At 38.9% G+C, this 18,376-nt stretch overlaps 1 protein-coding gene across 7 annotated transcripts in view; it reads left to right on the top strand.

Annotated features, from left to right (window-relative positions):
* APC (APC, WNT signaling pathway regulator) overlaps positions 1 to 13,901 on the top strand; it is a 99,171-nt gene extending 85,270 nt beyond the window's left edge. For all 7 annotated transcript variants that reach the window (XM_017812621.1, XM_017812623.1, XM_017812626.1 and 4 more), the window contains 2 exons: positions 656 to 870; positions 1,300 to 13,901. In XM_017812621.1, coding sequence (XP_017668110.1) covers positions 656 to 870; positions 1,300 to 7,849 — 6,765 coding nt within the window. In that variant the 3' untranslated portion in view covers positions 7,850 to 13,901. The remainder of the gene's footprint in view (positions 1 to 655; positions 871 to 1,299) is intronic.
* Positions 13,902 to 18,376: the final 4,475 nt, after the last annotated feature.

Genomic DNA, 18,376 nt, shown 5'->3' with positions numbered 1-18,376 from the left:
TAAGTGATTGAGATAAATTTCTGAGAGATTGTATGTATTTTACACAAAACACAAATACTGTCCTTCTTTTGATGAAAATGATTGGTGAAACATTTGATGTGGTTCAGGTAACTTGTTTCGAAGAAGAGCAGATTTGAGTTGACATAGCAGCAGACCACAATGTAGCAATGGCATCTCAAAACTACTGCTATTGATTTAATTTTACTTATGAGGGTTGACAGCTTTTGCTTTTTAGTTTCATGAGCTGTTCTGTTGAATAGCCTTTTTTTATAATTTTGCCATTTAATAAAACCTCTTTTGAGTTAGTGAATAGATAACTGCCAATTCTGTAATTTTCTGTATAGATTTTTGGTATCTGGAAGGGATTATATTCCATCCCAGAGTCTCCTGCCAGCTACTCTTCAAGCCATTTCTATCATTGCGGCAGCAAAGAAGTATTGTGACACATATTTCTGAAACCTCTGGGGCAGAAAATATCAAATACACAGCTGAAGGAAGGAGCAAAGTGAACAAAAAACTAGAAATCTACTTTACCACCCCAGAAAGCAGAAATTAGAACACACACAGCTCCTTGAAACTAACTTAATGTATTTCTGAGAGCTTGTGGTCAACAGCTGAAAACTTCCCTCATTCTGTCATTTTGCTGTTTTCCTAGGAATCCACCCTGAAAAGTGTTCTGAGTGCCTTATGGAATCTGTCAGCACACTGTACTGGGAACAAAGCTGATATATGTGCTGTCGATGGTGCTCTTGCATTTCTGGTCAGCACACTGACATACCGGAGCCAAACAAACACTTTAGCCATCATAGAAAGTGGAGGAGGAATATTAAGAAATGTTTCTAGCTTAATTGCTACTAATGAGGACCATAGGTAGGTATACTTCTGAAAATCTTCAGTGGTTCCACATGTGTATTTAATAGACATAGTTTCTATGACCGAGCCTTAATATGAATGCATGTATTAAGCATAGTAATTAAGCACAGTTAATTTTTAATACACTTGATAAGGCAGGCATTTCACTTACATAACAGGAATATGCAAACAGATATGCAAGCTGCTGCTTGTTAATGATGAATGTACTAAAATAATGTACTAAAAGCTAACTCTTCATGTTTGTAATAGAATTTGGTTAGCATTCAGATGAAAGCTAGTGAAAATATGAGATAAATCTGCACTGGAGAATTCATGATTATCCTTTCTAAGGGCAAGACTCGCCTCTAGAATAATAGGTTTTTGTTTTGTCTCTTATCCTTTTGAAATGCCACTTACGGATGTTTGTTTTCAATTACTCAACACCAGGCAAATCTTGCGGGAGAACAGCTGCTTACAAACCTTGTTACAACACTTGAAGTCACACAGTTTGACAATAGTTAGTAATGCATGTGGGACTCTGTGGAATCTTTCTGCACGAAATGCAAAGGATCAGGAGGCGCTGTGGGACATGGGAGCCGTCAGCATGCTAAAAAATCTCATCCACTCAAAACACAAAATGATAGCCATGGGTAGTGCTGCAGCCCTGAGAAACCTCATGGCAAACAGGCCAGCCAAATATAAGGATGCCAACATTATGTCTCCAGGATCAAGCTTACCATCTCTTCATGTCAGAAAACAAAAGGCACTGGAAGCAGAATTAGATGCTCAGCATTTATCAGAGACTTTTGACAACATCGATAATTTAAGCCCAAAAGCTTCTCACCGTAATAAGCAGAGACATAAGCAAAATATATACAGCGAGTATGTCCTGGATGCCAGTCGCGATGATGATGGTGTGTGCAGATCAGAGAGTTTTAATGCTGGTAATATGACTGTGCTTTCACCATATGTAAATACTGCAGTATTGCCTGGCTCCTCCTCTTCCAGTAGAGGAAACACAGAAAGTTCTCGTTCTGAGAAAGACCGAAGTGTTGACAGGGATCGAGCAGTAGGTTTAAATACCTATCATCCTGCTGCAGAGAGTACTGGAAACTCTTCTAAGAGATTAGGAATGCAGATTTCTACTGCTGGAGGTCAGATTGCCAAAGTTATGGAGGAAGTAACAAGCATGCACATTCCGCAAGAAGACAGAAGTTCTAGTTCCACTTCTGAAATGCACAGTTTGACTGAAGACAGAAATGACTCAAGGAGATCAAGCACTGCCCATACTCACTCAAATACATACTTCCCTAAATCTGAGAATTCAAACAGGACATGTTCTGTGCCTTACACAAAAATGGAATACAAAAGAGCTTCGAATGATAGTTTAAATAGTGTCAGCAGCAGTGATGGCTATGGCAAACGAGGCCAGATGAAACCTTCCATTGAATCCTTCTCTGAAGATGATGAAAGTAAATTTTGTAGTTATGGGCAATATCCAGCTGACTTGGCACACAAGATTCATAGTGCAAATCATATGGATGACAATGATGGAGAACTAGACACTCCTATTAATTATAGTCTTAAATACTCAGATGAACAGTTAAATTCTGGAAGGCAAAGCCCCTCTCAGAATGAAAGATGGGCAAGGCCTAAGCATGTAATAGATGATGAAATGAAACAAAATGAACAACGACAGTCAAGAAGCCAAAATGCAACTTATCCCGTGTATGCTGAAAGTGGAGATGATAAACACATGAAATATCAGTCACCTTTTGGACAGCAGGAGTGTGTTTCTTCCTTTAGATCAAGAGGATCCAGTGGTTCAGATCAGAACAGAGTAGGCCCAGCTCTTGGAATGAATCAGAAAGTAAACCAGTCCTTGTGCCAGGTTGATGACTATGATGATGACAAGCCAACCAACTATAGTGAACGTTACTCTGAGGAGGAACAACATGAAGAGGAAGACAGACCAACTAATTATAGCATAAAGTACAATGAAGAGGAGCATCATGTTGATCAGCCTATTGATTATAGTTTAAAATACTCAACGGAAGTTCCACCGCCTTCTCAGAAGCCATCTTTTACTTTTCCAAAGACTTCTGTGCAACTCACTAAAACTGACCATATTCCCTCAAGCAGTGGGAGCACATCAGCTCCCTCAACTGGTTCAAAGAGACAGACCCAGCTGCACCCAAGTTCTGCACAGAGCAGAAGTGGTCATGCACAGAAGACCTCCTGTAAGACTCCCTCTATTAACCAGGAAACTATACAAACTTACTGCGTGGAAGATACCCCAATATGCTTTTCAAGGTGTAGCTCTTTGTCATCTTTATCATCAGCTGAAGATGAAATAGGGCGTGATCAATCTGCACGTGGCACAGATGCAAATAACACACTACAGATCGCAGAACTAAAGGAAAACAGTGGGGCTCTGCCTACAGAAGGTGCAGTAAGTGAAATCACATCTACATCACAACACATCAGGGCAAAATCAAGTAGACTTCAAACTTCTAGCTTGTCTCCTTCTGATTCTTCTAGACATAAAGCTGTTGAATTTTCTTCAGGTGCCAAATCTCCCTCAAAGAGTGGTGCACAAACTCCTAAAAGCCCGCCAGAACATTATGTACAGGAAACACCACTCATGTTCAGTAGATGTACCTCTGTAAGCTCTCTGGATAGTTTTGAAAGTCGTTCAATTGCCAGCTCAGTTCAAAGTGAGCCTTGCAGTGGAATAGTAAGTGGTATTATAAGTCCCAGTGACCTTCCAGACAGCCCTGGACAAACAATGCCTCCAAGCAGAAGTAAAACACCACCACCCGCTCAAGGGGTTCAAGTAAAAAGAGATGTACCGAAGGGAAAAGTACACAGTACAGAGAAGAGAGAGCCTGGTCCTAGACAGGCAGCTGTAAATGCAGCTGTTCAGAGAGTTCAGGTACTGCCAGATGCTGATACACTATTACATTTTGCCACAGAAAGCACACCGGATGGGTTTTCCTGCTCTTCCAGCCTGAGTGCTCTGAGCTTAGATGAGCCATTTATACAGAAAGATGCAGAGTTGAGAATAATGCCTCCGGTTCATGAAAATGACCATGGAAATGAGACAGAACCTGAACAGTCAGATGATACAAAGGATAATGAAGAGAAGAAATCAGAGAAGCCCGCTGAAGCAGAAAAAGACATTCTGGATGATTCTGATGATGATATTGAAATACTGGAAGCATGTATTATTTCTGCAATGCCAACAAAGTCTTCACGTAAAGCCAAAAAGCCTTCTCAAGCATCTGCTCCAAAAATACCTCCTCCTGTAGCCAGAAAGCCCAGCCAGTTGCCAGTTTACAAACTTTTGCCTTCACAAAGCAGACTGCAGTCGCAAAAGCATGTGAGTTTTACACCAGGAGATGATATGCCACGGGTGTACTGTGTTGAGGGGACACCAATAAACTTTTCTACAGCTACATCTCTGAGTGATCTCACAATAGAGTCGCCACCGAGTGAGTTGGCCAATGTAGACAGTGTGGGTGTGGGAGCAGAGTCAGGGGAGTTTGAAAAGCGGGACACCATTCCCACAGAAGGGAGAAGTACTGAAGATGCTCAGAGAGCAAAAAGCTCAGCTGTGGTTTCCTCAGGTCTGGATGATGACAAAACAGAAGAGGGTGATATTCTGGCTGAGTGCATTAACTCAGCTATGCCAAAAGGAAAAAGTCACAAACCTTTCAGAGTGAAGAAGATAATGGATCAAATTCAACAAGCTTCTTCATCTCTAAGTAATAAAAACCAACCAGAAGGTGAGAAAAAGAAGCCAACATCACCAGTAAAGCCTGTTCCCCAAAATAACGAATACAGAGCACGCATAAGAAAAAGCACAGAGCCCAAAAGCAATGTTAGTAATGAAAGAGGCTACCCAGAGAACAGAGATGCAAAGAAACAGAACCTTAAAAATAATTCAAGAGACTTTCACGACAAATTGCCAAATAATGAAGAGCGTGTAAGAGGAAGCTTTGCATTTGATTCCCCTCATCATTACACACCTATTGAGGGAACTCCTTACTGTTTTTCACGGAATGATTCCCTGAGTTCTTTAGATTTTGATGATGATGATGTTGACCTTTCAAGAGAGAAGGCAGAGTTAAGAAAAGGAAAAGAAGCAAAGGAAACAGAAAATAAAGACTGCTCTAACCCAGAACAGTCTTCAAATCAGCAGCCAAGTAACAGGACTCAAGTTTGTCAGAAACATCCAATAGGCAGAAGCCAGCCTAAAGCTTTCTCTCAGTCAGCTAAAGATAATCCAGACAGAGGGGCAGCTACAGATGAGAAAATGCAGAATTTTGCTATTGAAAACACACCTGTTTGTTTTTCCCGCAATTCATCACTTAGTTCCCTCAGTGACATTGATCAAGAAAACAATAACAACAAAGAAGGGGAACCTGCGAAACGTCCCGAGGCTCCTGATTCACAGATGGAATCCAACAGACCACAGACTTCTGGTTATGCACCTAAATCATTTCATGTTGAAGATACTCCTGTATGTTTCTCTAGAAACAGCTCTCTGAGTTCCCTTAGCATTGACTCAGAAGATGATCTTTTGCAGGAATGCATTAGTTCTGCTATGCCTAAAAAGAAAAAGCCCTCAAGAATGAAGGGTGAAAGCGAAAAGAATAATTCCAGAAATACTGGTGGCATACTGGCAGAAGATTTAACACTGGATTTGAGAGAGATACAGAGGCCAGATTCAGAACATGGTTTTTCACCTGATTCAGAGAACTTTGATTGGAAAGCTATACAAGAAGGTGCAAATTCTATAGTCAGTAGCTTGCATCAAGCTGCAGCTGCTGCATCACTGTCTAGACAAGCCTCATCAGACTCTGATTCTATCCTTTCATTAAAATCTGGTATTTCTCTAGGGTCACCATTTCATCTTACCCCAGACCAAGAAGAAAAGCCCTTCACTAGCAATAAAGGTCCAAGAATTATTAAGCCAGGAGAGAAAAGTACACTGGAGTCTAAAAAAGTAGAGTCAGAAAGTAGGGGAATCAAAGGAGGGAAGAAAGTGTATAAAAGTATGATCACAGGAAAAGCTCGCTCCAGTTCTGAAGTTTCAAGCCAGTTGAAGCAATCACAACAGACAAGTGTGCCTTCAATTTCACGTGGTAGAACAATGATCCATATTCCAGGAGTTCGAAATAGTTCTTCAAGTACTAGTCCTGTTTCCAAAAAAGGACCCCCACTCAAAAACATGAACTCCAAGAGTCCCAGTGAAGGCCAAAGTTTGACTAGTTCTCCAAGAGGAGCCAAGTCATCAGTGAAATCTGAGCCAGCTCCTGTAACAAGGCAGCCATCGGGATTGAATCAGAGTGGATCAAGTAAAGGACCATCTAGATCAGGGTCTAGAGACTCCACTCCTTCTAGACCTCAGCAGCAGCCATTAAGTAGGCCTCTGCAATCTCCTGGGCGAAACTCCATTTCCCCGGGAAGAAATGGTATAAGTCCTCCCAACAAACTATCACAGTTGCCAAGAACATCATCTCCAAGCACAGCTTCAACTAAATCCTCAAGTTCAGGTAGAATGTCATACACACCACCAGGCAGGCAGATGAGCCAGCAAAACCTTACAAAGCAAACTGCCTTACCTAAGAGTACCAGTAGCATTCCACGAAGTGAGTCTGCTTCAAAAGGGTTAAACCAGGCTCTAAGCACTGGTGGATCAAACAAAAAGACTGATCTATCCAGAATGTCATCCACAAAATCTAGTGGAAGTGAATCTGACAGGTCTGAGAGACCCGTTCTCGTTCGTCAGTCAACTTTTATTAAAGAGGCTCCAAGCCCAACTCTGAGACGGAAATTAGAAGAGTCAGCTTCATTTGAATCTCTGTCTCCTTCTAGGCCAGATTCTCCCACGAGGTCCCAACTACAGACCCCAGTTCTGAGTCCGTCTCTTCCTGATATGTCTTTATCCACTCATTCAACTGCCCAGACTGGTGGTTGGCGAAAATTAGCCCCTAATCAGAGCCCTTCTGTAGAATATGATGGGAGACCAGCCAAGCGCCACGACATAGCTCGTTCTCACTCCGAAAGTCCATCTAGACTGCTGATCAATAGATCAGGAACATGGAAGCGTGAGCACAGTAAGCATTCCTCATCCCTCCCTCGTGTAAGCACTTGGCGAAGAACTGGAAGTTCCTCCTCAATTCTCTCAGCTTCCTCAGAGTCCAGTGAAAAGGCAAAAAGTGAAGATGAGAAGCAACATGGAAGTTCTCTTCCTGGACACAAGCAAAGTAAAGAAAGCCAAGCACCAGCAAAAGGTACTTGGAGAAAAATAAAAGAAAATGAAATTCCTCAGATAATGAACGATCCTTCCTTGGGTGCCACAAATGGCTCCGAGTCCAAAACTCTCATCTACCAGATGGCACCAGCTGTCTCTAAGACAGAGGATGTATGGGTGAGGATAGAGGACTGCCCAATTAACAACCCTCGATCTGGAAGGTCCCCAACTGGAAATACTCCCCCCGTTATTGACAGCGTTTCAGAGAAAGGGGGTGTGAATGGTAAAGATCCTAAAGAGATTCAAGAAAAGCAAACCCCAGGGAGTGCAGGTGTTCCTATTCGTACTGTTGGCTTAGAAAACCGTCTGAACTCTTTCTTTCAGATAGACAGTCCAGACAAGAAAGGCACTGAAACAAAGCCTCTGCAGAATAATCCTGTTCCTGCACCAGAAATTAGTGAAAGTACTGTAAGTGAGCGCACACCATTCAGTTCCAGTAGCTCAAGCAAGCACAGCTCCCCCATCGGTGCTGTGGCAGCAAGGGTGACTCCCTTCAACTACAACCCAAGCCGCAGGAAGAGCAGCGTGGACAATAGTTCTGCTCGGCCCTCACAGATTCCAACTCCAGTGAACAACAGCACCAAGAAACGTGACACCAAGTCTGAGAACACCGACTCCAGTGGAACCCAAAGCCCTAAACGTCACTCTGGGTGTTACTTGGTAACTTTTTTTTAAGTGCAACAAGAAATAATTGGGATTGATTTTTTTTTTTCCTTTCGTTTTTATTTGTTGTAAATAGCTTTGATTCTTGTTAGATGGTCCTTGTTCTGGAAGCCATATTTGATAGTATACTTTGTCTTCACTGGTAATATTTTGCAGGAATACCCGACTGACAGTTTGGAATAAAATTGCTAACACAAGTATATTTGTATAGTATGTTTAACATGTATTAGCATCCCATCCCGTAATCCTTTGAATATTGCTTGTCATTAAAGTCATGGAATAGTGCAGATAGAGAAGATACAGTCATACTGCCTGATCAGTAATTTCTAGATTACACACCAACTAAACTACATCAGGGAAGAATTGGTATTATTTATGCAAAAAAAAAATACTCATTTTTAGTATTTGTGAGTCCATCTAACCCAATAATTAATCATGTGGCTGTGAAATTCACAGTAATATGGTTTCCGCTGAACAAGCTTTCCTAGCCTGCTTTTCTGCATGAATGGAACTGATGGTTCATTTTATGAAGTAATGATTAACATTTCTGTGGTCCCATAATGTGCATAGATAGTTATAGTGTAACAATTTACACTTCCTTTGTGCTCTGAAAAAAAAAAAAACACCAAAAAAAACCAACTGTGTAACTGTAAAACCTTGAACAAAATTATTTTACCTGAATTAGATTTTATCTTAAAGTAGGTAGAATTTTTTTGCTATGCTGTAACTTGTTGTATATTCTGGTATTTGAGGTGAGATGGCTGCTCTTTTATTAATGAGACGTGGGTCATGTCTCAACAGAGACTAAAATGAACATTTCAGAATAAATTATTACTATATGTAAGTTGTGTGTGTTACTTCTGCATTACATAAAAATACAGTATTTTATTTTGAGATGTCACCATATAATGTGTTGTATAATGCACTTACACTTAAGGCCTGATCCAGTAGAATTCTGCACCTCCAATATTTGTTCTTCCTTATCACTGACAAATGGCTGTTGTAGGATGCTTTGAACAGCTATGGGATCAGGCCCTAGGTCTTCTGTAATATATTTGTAATTGAGACAGTTTCACACATCTCAGGTGCGTAACAAGGCTAAACGCAGGGTATTTCCAGTAGCCAAGCAGTATAATTGTTCTCATGACTGCAAGCCTGAAACAATATTGTATCTATAAAAATAATATTTGTAAAACAAAAGTTTTTTTAATTGGGGATATAATGTAGAATGTGAAATAGTGACTATAAGATAAAATTTAATTCTATTTGCTATCTTTATGCTTTTTGTTTAATTTATTTTTTAAGAATTATGAACGGAAAAATATCGCAAGAATCCCATGGCAGCAAGAAATTTGTTATCTTAGCAGAAAAAGAATTATCCATAAACAGGGCATTTGCTGCCTCGAGTTTTTTTGATGCAAATATAGATAGTGCTACAACAATGCTGAAAAAAACAGATTTGTGCTTTAAAAATACAGTCTGAATTTAGATGAAAATTGATTTAAATTACAAACATGAGAGAACAGAACATTAACCATTCTGTGCATTTTTGAAAAAACCATGAAATGGTTTGTCAGTTTTGTTGTATCTCAACTGGACTGTTCTAAAGTTAGCTTTCTAAATACTGGTTATTTAGAATTCAGAATGCCCTGATTTCAGGAAGCCCTGAAACAGAGCAATTTACCTTTATGGTAACTTTAACACAGTTGCAGAGTGTATCACTTCTGTGGCTTTTGTACTTCTGATATTGAAATGAGTCAGTTGAACTCACTGTAAGACATGTGCTGATTTATGAACAGAATCAAGATACTATCAGCAGGCAGAAGTCAATTTATATAAAAGCCAATACCAAAAATACCTGTTGGGCAGAAGTGGTATCTTACTTGCACTTTTGTTCTTTGCTTCCTATCAGATTTGTTTAGAGACATGCCATGTTCTTCTATCACCTGGTGAACCTGTTAACAAGCAGCAATCCTTGTATTAGCATTTGAAATATTTTGCATATAGTATCTTCACAAAGTTTCTAATAGGAATATTGGTGTCCTGTTAAAGATGAAATAGAGACAGATTATGTGATGTGTTCAAAGTCAGGACTTCCCGTTGGAGTAGAATACAGATATTTGCGTTTTAAATGAAAGACCACTTTTCTTGTAAATTATGTGATACTTTTTTTGTGATGGGCTTTTAACAACTAACACAAAAATACACCACGTAATCCAGAATAGTTGTTTAACATCACCGTTACCTATTTGTCCTGTCAATTTAAGAATTAAAGGTAAACTCAGTCTCAGTAAAGAAATTCTGATTTCAGTTCTGTAACTGAAAATTACTGAAATCAGTTTTTTAATCAGAAGATAAGGTGAAACCATAAGTAATTGTATGCGTATCAAACACCAGAATGTCTTTGAAAATTGTAGTGGCTTCTCGAAATAGTCGTGGGGATACTTCATGATCATTATAATTGGGAAGTTTCTCTTAATATCCTCATAAGTAACCTATATTTGTAGCAAAGACAGGCTAGAGAAACTTTCCAACTATAAGGGTAGTGATACACTAAAATATGCTTCCCATGGGAGTTGTTAAATTTCCATTATAGAAGTTTTAAGGAGAGGTTTATGAAACATCTCATAGGGATGGACTGTAGTATATTTCATATTGCCTGTGTGCAGAGATGGGTTTAGGTGATCTTTTGAAATCTCTTCCAAATCTACATTTTCTCTGATTCTTTATCTAAAATACTTAGTATCCACTAAGAGCCTTTCAAAATATTTAAAGACATCCATGATGTTTGATTTATGATGGGGATATAAAGTTATATTCTAAGCTAAATATAAAAACAGATCCCAGAAATATAAAATCGAAAACATGAAAAATGATTGCAATAAGTATATTTGGTCTTGGATTTTTTTTAATTATTTCTAGATTCATAATAGTCAGATTTGATTTATGCTGCTAAAGATTTACTCTTGTTCTTGGTTTCATTTGTAAGAAGTTGCCACAGCAGGTAAGAGGACATTATTTATGTCAAGACAAAGAAAAGCAAGGAGCTAAGGAAACCAAGACTGAAATTACTGTTCTTCTGGGATGCACTGCCTTTCTTTCTACCAATTTTGGGTAGAACTTTTTGTGACTTGTGCTCAGACCTTTAGTTAGTCCTTGAATTAGTTTATCATATCCAGAACATACCAAACTTGTAATTAAAGATTAGTTTATATTGAAAAGTAACTCATAAAGCTCATTTCAGACTGTCTTACAGCTTTGTCCTCTTGATGTGAAAAGCAGAAATGTGACCTCCCCACAATTTGTAATTAGTCACTTTTTAAAATGTACCTCCATTTTAGTTTCTTGCAGTGTGCCATAGTTAAGGTTACTGCTCAGTTTCTGTGAAAGGTCTTCTGACTAAATATTGCAAACTTTAAAGAGGAACTAATCTATTTTTCATGTCCAGTTCTTTATCAAGAGTATTTTCCCCTTAAAGCTTAAAAATAATCCTGAAAACTCTGTCAGATATGACAGTTTAAAAATTAAAAGCCTTGCCACAGTTTCCTGATGAGATTGGAGTATTGTTTCAAGCAGGATTTGGCTGCAGAATACAAGTAGAGTTTATGCTATAAACTTCAGTAAGCCAAGTATTCTTCAACATAGACTAGTACCTTTGATGGCTGTGGGAAGTTGGCTGCTGTGTCTTCTTTGGTGAAAGAGGAGGGAAAGAAAAGGGATGGTTTTAGAGATAGTCAGTCATGTTGTCCTAGGGATGTACTTCCCTTTCATCCTTAGTAAATTGCATAAGCTGCACCAAAGAGAGAACAGCTTGTGCACAAATTAATGAGGTTTTATTTTGAAAGTATACCAGTAGACCATGAAACTGCAAAACCTTTGTTTGATAATCTGACAACTGAATTATTTGATGGCTGTTTTGCAGTACTTCATAGCTGTCCATCCCCCTCCCCCCTTAACAGAAATGGGTATTACCAAGCAGATAAGTGTATTAGCTTCTTCATTCTTCTTAAGGTTAAAGATCCATGCCATTTCTGGGATTGGAGGAATGGGATGTGCTGTTGAAAGAAGTTTCTTTTCCATTCCATGCTCTTGGCTGTGAATCATGGCTCTCATGTGACTTCTCAGGAGACTTGCTCACTTCCTACCTGCCCTTCTGATGAAGGCAGTAGAATTAGTGCTGTATTTAGTATGAATTTACTCATTGCACAGTTGTACAAGTGCCACCTGAGCTAGCAGAAAAAAAAATAACTAGCTAGAGCTGGTTGAAAGAGGTTGGAATAGTTTCCTTTTTGGGTGGTCAGTGGGTTGGATTGAGCCATGGCAGGCAATTTTAAGCTAGTTGCAGAACTTCACCCTTTTTGACACAGCAAAAGCAAATTAAAGTTTGATTTATTTTTTTTTAACTCTGAACTTATGCCTAATGGCTCCTAGTGCTTTGCATTTAAATACCTGATGTTTGGGTAAGTCCTTTATCCTGGACATTCTGACAAATGACTTCAGAAGTATTACATAAGTGTATAGATGTGGAAAAGAAATATTTCTTCATCAAAAGTACCCAAAGAAAAGAAGGAGTCTACCATATGTAAACTTCAAGGAGACAATTTTTAGATTTGCAATACTGAATTCAATGCAGTAATCCTTCCACTAAAAAGATTAATTGCAACTATTTGTTTCCTAGAGGGGGCGTGAAGAGGGAGAGAACATCTCCCTTCCTTGGTGAGGTCAGTATTACTTGTAGGGATGATCTGGAAAATGTTTAGGTGGACTCTCCTTACAAGCTCTTTAACAATCCTGTTGTTACTAGATGCCTCCCAAAATGTATTTTCTCGTTTAGCTTTCATGAAATGGTATGAACAGCCATAAGAGCGTCACTAGCAATCGTATGTAGACTTACACCTTAACACAACTTCATGCATCTACTGTAATGCCTTGCAAAGTTGCATCCACCTGTCCAACAGCTTTGTTCTTGATGAGATGTGTGATTTGGATGAAGCTGTGAATCAGAAGTGAAGTTAATGTGAAGCATGACCTTCTCCACACATTTAAATCTTCAAGGACCTTCTTAATACCAAATTACCCAAGTGTATTCACTCTCTGGTTCCACAGCCATCTCCTTTGCACTTTTATGTTTAACCAGAAGAGATGCCAACTTTTAATTTCATTTGAAATCATGTGTAGAAGTACAATTCCTGCAGCATAGTTTCCTATATGCAGAATAACAGTTTGTATATGTAAATGTGTTTATAGAGAATGTTACGTAGTTAAGGTTGAGTTTTTAGTCAGAATGGTAAGTTAACTGGTTACGTGTTGTGTTTGGTTACATATTGGAAGTGCAAGGGAATTTGGTGTGGTGCAGAAGAGCTTTAAGAGTTCACAACAGTAATTAATGCAGGTGTCAATTAACTTGTGATGCCAAGATGAATTTCCTGCTCTCAAGTTTCAGTTTACCAGAAGTGCTGTTTATTTACTCTAAGCCTGGGTAACGCCTCCCTAGTGTAGTTTTGCAAATTACCTTTCTTAGGAAATTTCCACATAGTTACAGGCTTATGTACTTGTGAATTTCTGCCACTTCAGGATTTCAGGAAATTATTCAAATTTTGCTGTTTGTGGAAACATCCTTTGCTTGAATGGCTGTGGAATGGCAATTAGGATTTCAGGAAGGTGTAGCAGGAGCTGGTTCACTGAGTAAAATGCACTTCTGTCCAGACCTCAAGCCATACATACAAACAGTATTTAATGCCCTACTTTGTGGTGGGATGTAACATACATAAAGCTTGTGCTGGTTCTCTGCAAGCAAATTGTCATCCTGTGAGATCAGATGCATTTTCCCACCTGTAAATGTTGTTTCTCTTGAACAAACTCAGCCCACAATTATATTTCCTTCAGTTTTGTTGTTTGCTTCTGCCTGGGATGCATTACTGTTTATATCCTAACTCTGTAATTAATTCTTTCTTCAATTATTCTAATGTATTTTGTTTCACAATATACTTATTCTGAATTTAGTCTTGCTATGCATAATTTATTTATTACTTGCAGTGTTATATAAAATTTCCTCCTGATTGCACCTTGTCAGAGTGGAATTGTTTTCTTGGCTATTACTGAAAGTTAGGTGTCTGTCCACTGTATTAGAAATATGATTTCATTTAAAAAGGAAGTTGCTGCTAAGACACTTGAGTAATTCAGGATATCAGAACAAATGCTCTAAAAAATCCCATGCAGTTCCATTTTGGTGGTAGTCATATTTCAGATAAGTGAGTGGAAGAAAGAACCTGGGAGACGTGTGGTTTGCTAGTTGAGCTCCCTGTTGTCTTCCATGTTACATCTTAAAACAAGCTGCACAAAACAAAATGTAGTTCCAACACAGTGTAATTCCATAATCTCTTTGTTACCTACAAAAGTTTCACAAGAAGGCTTATTTCATTATGACTCATAAGCACAGCAGAGACTCAGTTACTTACAAAGTCTTTCCTTTCCATAATGAATGAATTCTTTAGTCCCTGAGTAGACTATTAAGGGACCTAGGTTAATTAATTCCCAACACACATGCACATATATTTATATTTACGTGCATATTTTGCACTTCACTTTGGCTTTGACAGAAGCATTTAAACTAAAAAAAGGCATTTTTGCTGACTTACTAAGATCCTTTGTTTTCTGATAGTTGTACCACACTTTCATCATTGAGATGAGCTCTAATTTCAGGACTGATTAATTTGTATCTGAAGTTATTCTAGGAAAAAAAGTGCTCTTAGGTGTTGGTTTATATGCAGAAAAGGAAATTCCCTTGCTAGAAATTAAAACATTTTTTTTTTAAGAATTTAAAAAAAAAATACAACCATAACTATCACCAGCACTTTGAAGTCAGTATGGATCATGAAAACAAGGAGATTTTGACTGATAATTATATTTAATACAAATGAAGGTAGATTAAAGGTAATTCTTTCTGTCCTTTCTAACAATCCTCCATATTAAAAACACATTGTTGGGGGGCGAAAGACTTGTGCATCTTACCTAGGCTGTTGGTAAGTTCATCTAATGTGATGGCACACATTTAGAGTGGAAGTAACTATGGAAGAGCTATGGAAGTAGATGTAAAAATTAAGCCATAATATGAATTATGAGATATCTCCCAATTTTTATTATTTGTGGTAGTACTTTGTTATTATTATTTTGTTATTATTCCACTGTGGGATGAGAAGGAGTTGGCATCCTTTTTTTCTTACTCTGTTAAGCAGTTGAACAACCATGATGGACTATTCGACACTTTAAAGTGTTTAAGTGTCACTGTTTAACCACAGTCAGCAACTAAGCACTACCCAGCCACTCACCTGCTCCCCTACAGTCAGGTGGGGGAGACAATAAGAGTAAAAGTGAGAAACTCATGAGTTCAGATAAAGATAGTTTAATAAACAGTAAATAAATACAATAATAATTATTAGTATTCATAATAATAATAATAATATAGACTATACAAGTGAAGCACAATACAATTGCTCGTGACTTGCTGACTGATTCCTAGACAGTCCCTAAAGCAGTGGTCCCCCAGCAAGCTTTTCTACCACTTTATATGCTGAGGATGATGCCATATGGTCTGGAGTATCCCTTGGGCCACTTTGTCTCAGCTGTCCAGGCTGTGCCCTCTCCCAGCTTCTTGTGCCCCTCAGCCTCTTCCTGGCAGGGCATGAGAAACTGGAAGGTCCTTGACTTAGTATAGGCACCACTTAGCAACAACAGAAACATAAGTGCATTATCAACATTCTCATACTAAATCCAAAACACAACACTGTACAAGCTACTGGGAAGAAAATTGGCTCTGTCCTAACCAAACCCAGGGCATAAATCATTTGGAATTCTTAGAAGTGGAAATCTAGCTTAAGTAAAAGCTATGAACTCAGTGCAAATAGTGTCTTACTGTTTCACACACAGATGACTGATGGTTCCTTTTGATCTTAGAAGCCCAGTGTACATAGCTGTGACTTTACACAGCTGTCAGCTGCTTTACAAGGCTAAAACAGAAGGACAAAGAATGACTGTAAAACTAAGGTCTGTACTTCAGAGATACAGGCTTTGCAATCAGAAGGAATGAGAGATGAGTACAAATCCATATTTTTCCACTTTGCCACTTCCCCTGTTGCCAGCAGGGTTTTGGGTAGAGTCTTGGCAATATGGTGCCCAATATTCCCCCCAGTATCTCAGTAAAATACTGTGTATGTTGTCTGCTGTACTTCCTACATTAATTCATGCAACTTAATGCTTGTGTCTAGGTGACATAATCCAAAAGACTTTTGGCTCTAAACACCATACAAGTCAGGATGGCTGTTTTCAAGGCCATTTGTCTGCTGCTCTTGTGGGGCAGCACTTAACACTGATTGAAACGTGTAAGCCGGATGTGGGTTTAAAACATCCCACATGCCTTAAAAAAAGCTGCTGACACTATTTATAGGCTTCTACCATTGAGATGAACAAAAGCGATGCTTCTGCTGATTCATAAACAACACCATGTTGCTGATCACTGAAGGATGGGTATGAGGTAGTGCCTCTTCGAAAACAGTAGAAAACTGCCTCCTTACGCAGAAGACAGGATTTTGGATTTCAGTTAAAACTATGGATTTAAAATCAGAGAATCACAGAATGGCTTGGGTAGGAAGGGACCTTAAAGCTCACCTCGTTCCAAGCCCCCTGCTGTGGGCAGGGACACCACTTGCTTTGATGCGTACAGCCTTTTAAAAGTTGCATATACCAAGAATAATGGTTAACTCTGCATGTTGAAGTTTCAAGGTAAGTAAATACCAGTTTTATGAAAACTAAATGAAGGAGAGCATTTATTTTCTCTCTATGCTGTGGAACGTTCACTGTTGGACAGACCTAGTTCACACCTGTGTGTTCCTTCCAACTTGAGTCATATTTCATGAAGTATGTTTCTATATTGAAAGTTGTTGGCTTTTTTCCCCAGCTCTTACATTCTACTTATAAGTATCTTTTTGGAATCCTCGCTTACAAAGATGGTGGAGAAAATCCTTATCTTGTCCCGTTCCTTTCAATGACCACTGAATGAAGAAAGAGTTCCCTTTACATCCCCTTTCTTTGTTCTGTGTTTTATCTGCAGTTCAATACAGAGCTTATTCTACTAATCTAACTAAAAATATACCCCCTCCTGAATGACTTCACTAGTCCCATTACTATATAGGTATTTCTATCATGGTTAGACTATGCAGTGTTGCCTCAGGTGAGAGAAAACTGAACATGTAAGTTAGGTCTGAATAAATATCTGTATGTGACACTTCCTGTAAAACACATGAACTGTGTCACCTCAAACCATCCAGATTTTCTTGGGCTCCCACTTCTAAATGCATGGCATCTGCATTTTCCCCAGGTGAACGGCAGGAACATGTATCACAATCACTTTGCATTTCTATTTCATGTTTGTACAGGGCTCTTGTTGCTGGGCGATCTTGTTTGGTGGTGGGGTTTTGGGGGGATTTTTTTGGGGTGGGTTTTGTTACTTTTCTTCCCCGGACACCATTAGCAGTAAAAATAGAATCTAAATAAGGACACCTGACTTGCTGATGAGGGGATTCTCTGCTTGAAATGTCTGTAGTGCAGTGCTCATTTCCTGCCCCTTCCCCTTTTGCTGCAGTTACAGCAGATGGGAATAACCTGACCAAGTTATACACAGCTTTCCAAGACCAGTATCCCTGCTGCTAACCAAAGGCATTATTTCCAGTCTTGACATTTTGCTGCAGATGTGTACAATCCTTGTCCTCACCAGCAATTATCCCTTCTCTTCATCCTGCATTAAAGTGTTTAAAAGCTGTCAGGTATGCTTCACAGTTCCATTTCTTGAGGTCAGAGATAGCTGACATTCAGGAAGCACATGCAGCTACAACGTGCCTGGGCTGGAATGCTGTGTGACCTACTTCTGTCTCTGAATTCCTCAGGCTGGAAATATGCAGAATTCGACTTTGAAATTTATTATTTATGCCACTAGAAAAAAATACAGTGAACGGATGCCATATACTCAATGAAGTCGTTCTACAGCAATGATGGGGATTAAACAGACAGGTCTGTAACCAGTGCTTCATTTCCAGCATGCTGGTTTTGAGATATTGTGAATTCTACCACCTGTGAAGGAGACTGGTATGTAATAGTAGTATCTGCAGAGTGGTCAGTCATGTATGCCATATCATCAAATCTGTAATTCCAAAAACTCCATTTCTGACAAATTTTCAATTATTTTTCCATCTGAAAAAGATGCAGAAAATAATTTTTGTCTTTGCCACAAATACTGATACAGCCTGTGTATCTTCTGTTACAGAAATTTAAATGCTATTTTAAAATATAAGCCATTAATCCAGTATGTTGGCTCTGTGAATTCAAATTAAAAAAATGAAATGCAACTGTCAGATAAAACAACATTAAACGAATATACAAAACCTTTCTCAGTGTCCTGAATTAGGTGGACCGACTGAGAGCAGTCTTAATATGCAACAGTGGTACTGTGCCACTCACAAACTGCAGCTGTGTCACTGCCTTAAACAA

The sequence above is a fragment of the Lepidothrix coronata genome, unplaced genomic scaffold (genome assembly GCF_001604755.1).
Source record: "Lepidothrix coronata isolate B3197 unplaced genomic scaffold, Lepidothrix_coronata-1.0 Scaffold37, whole genome shotgun sequence".
Classification (NCBI taxonomy): Eukaryota; Metazoa; Chordata; class Aves; order Passeriformes; family Pipridae; genus Lepidothrix; species Lepidothrix coronata.
The sequence above is the reverse complement of the archived record's forward strand: the minus strand, read 5'-3'. Positions and strand labels throughout refer to the sequence as shown.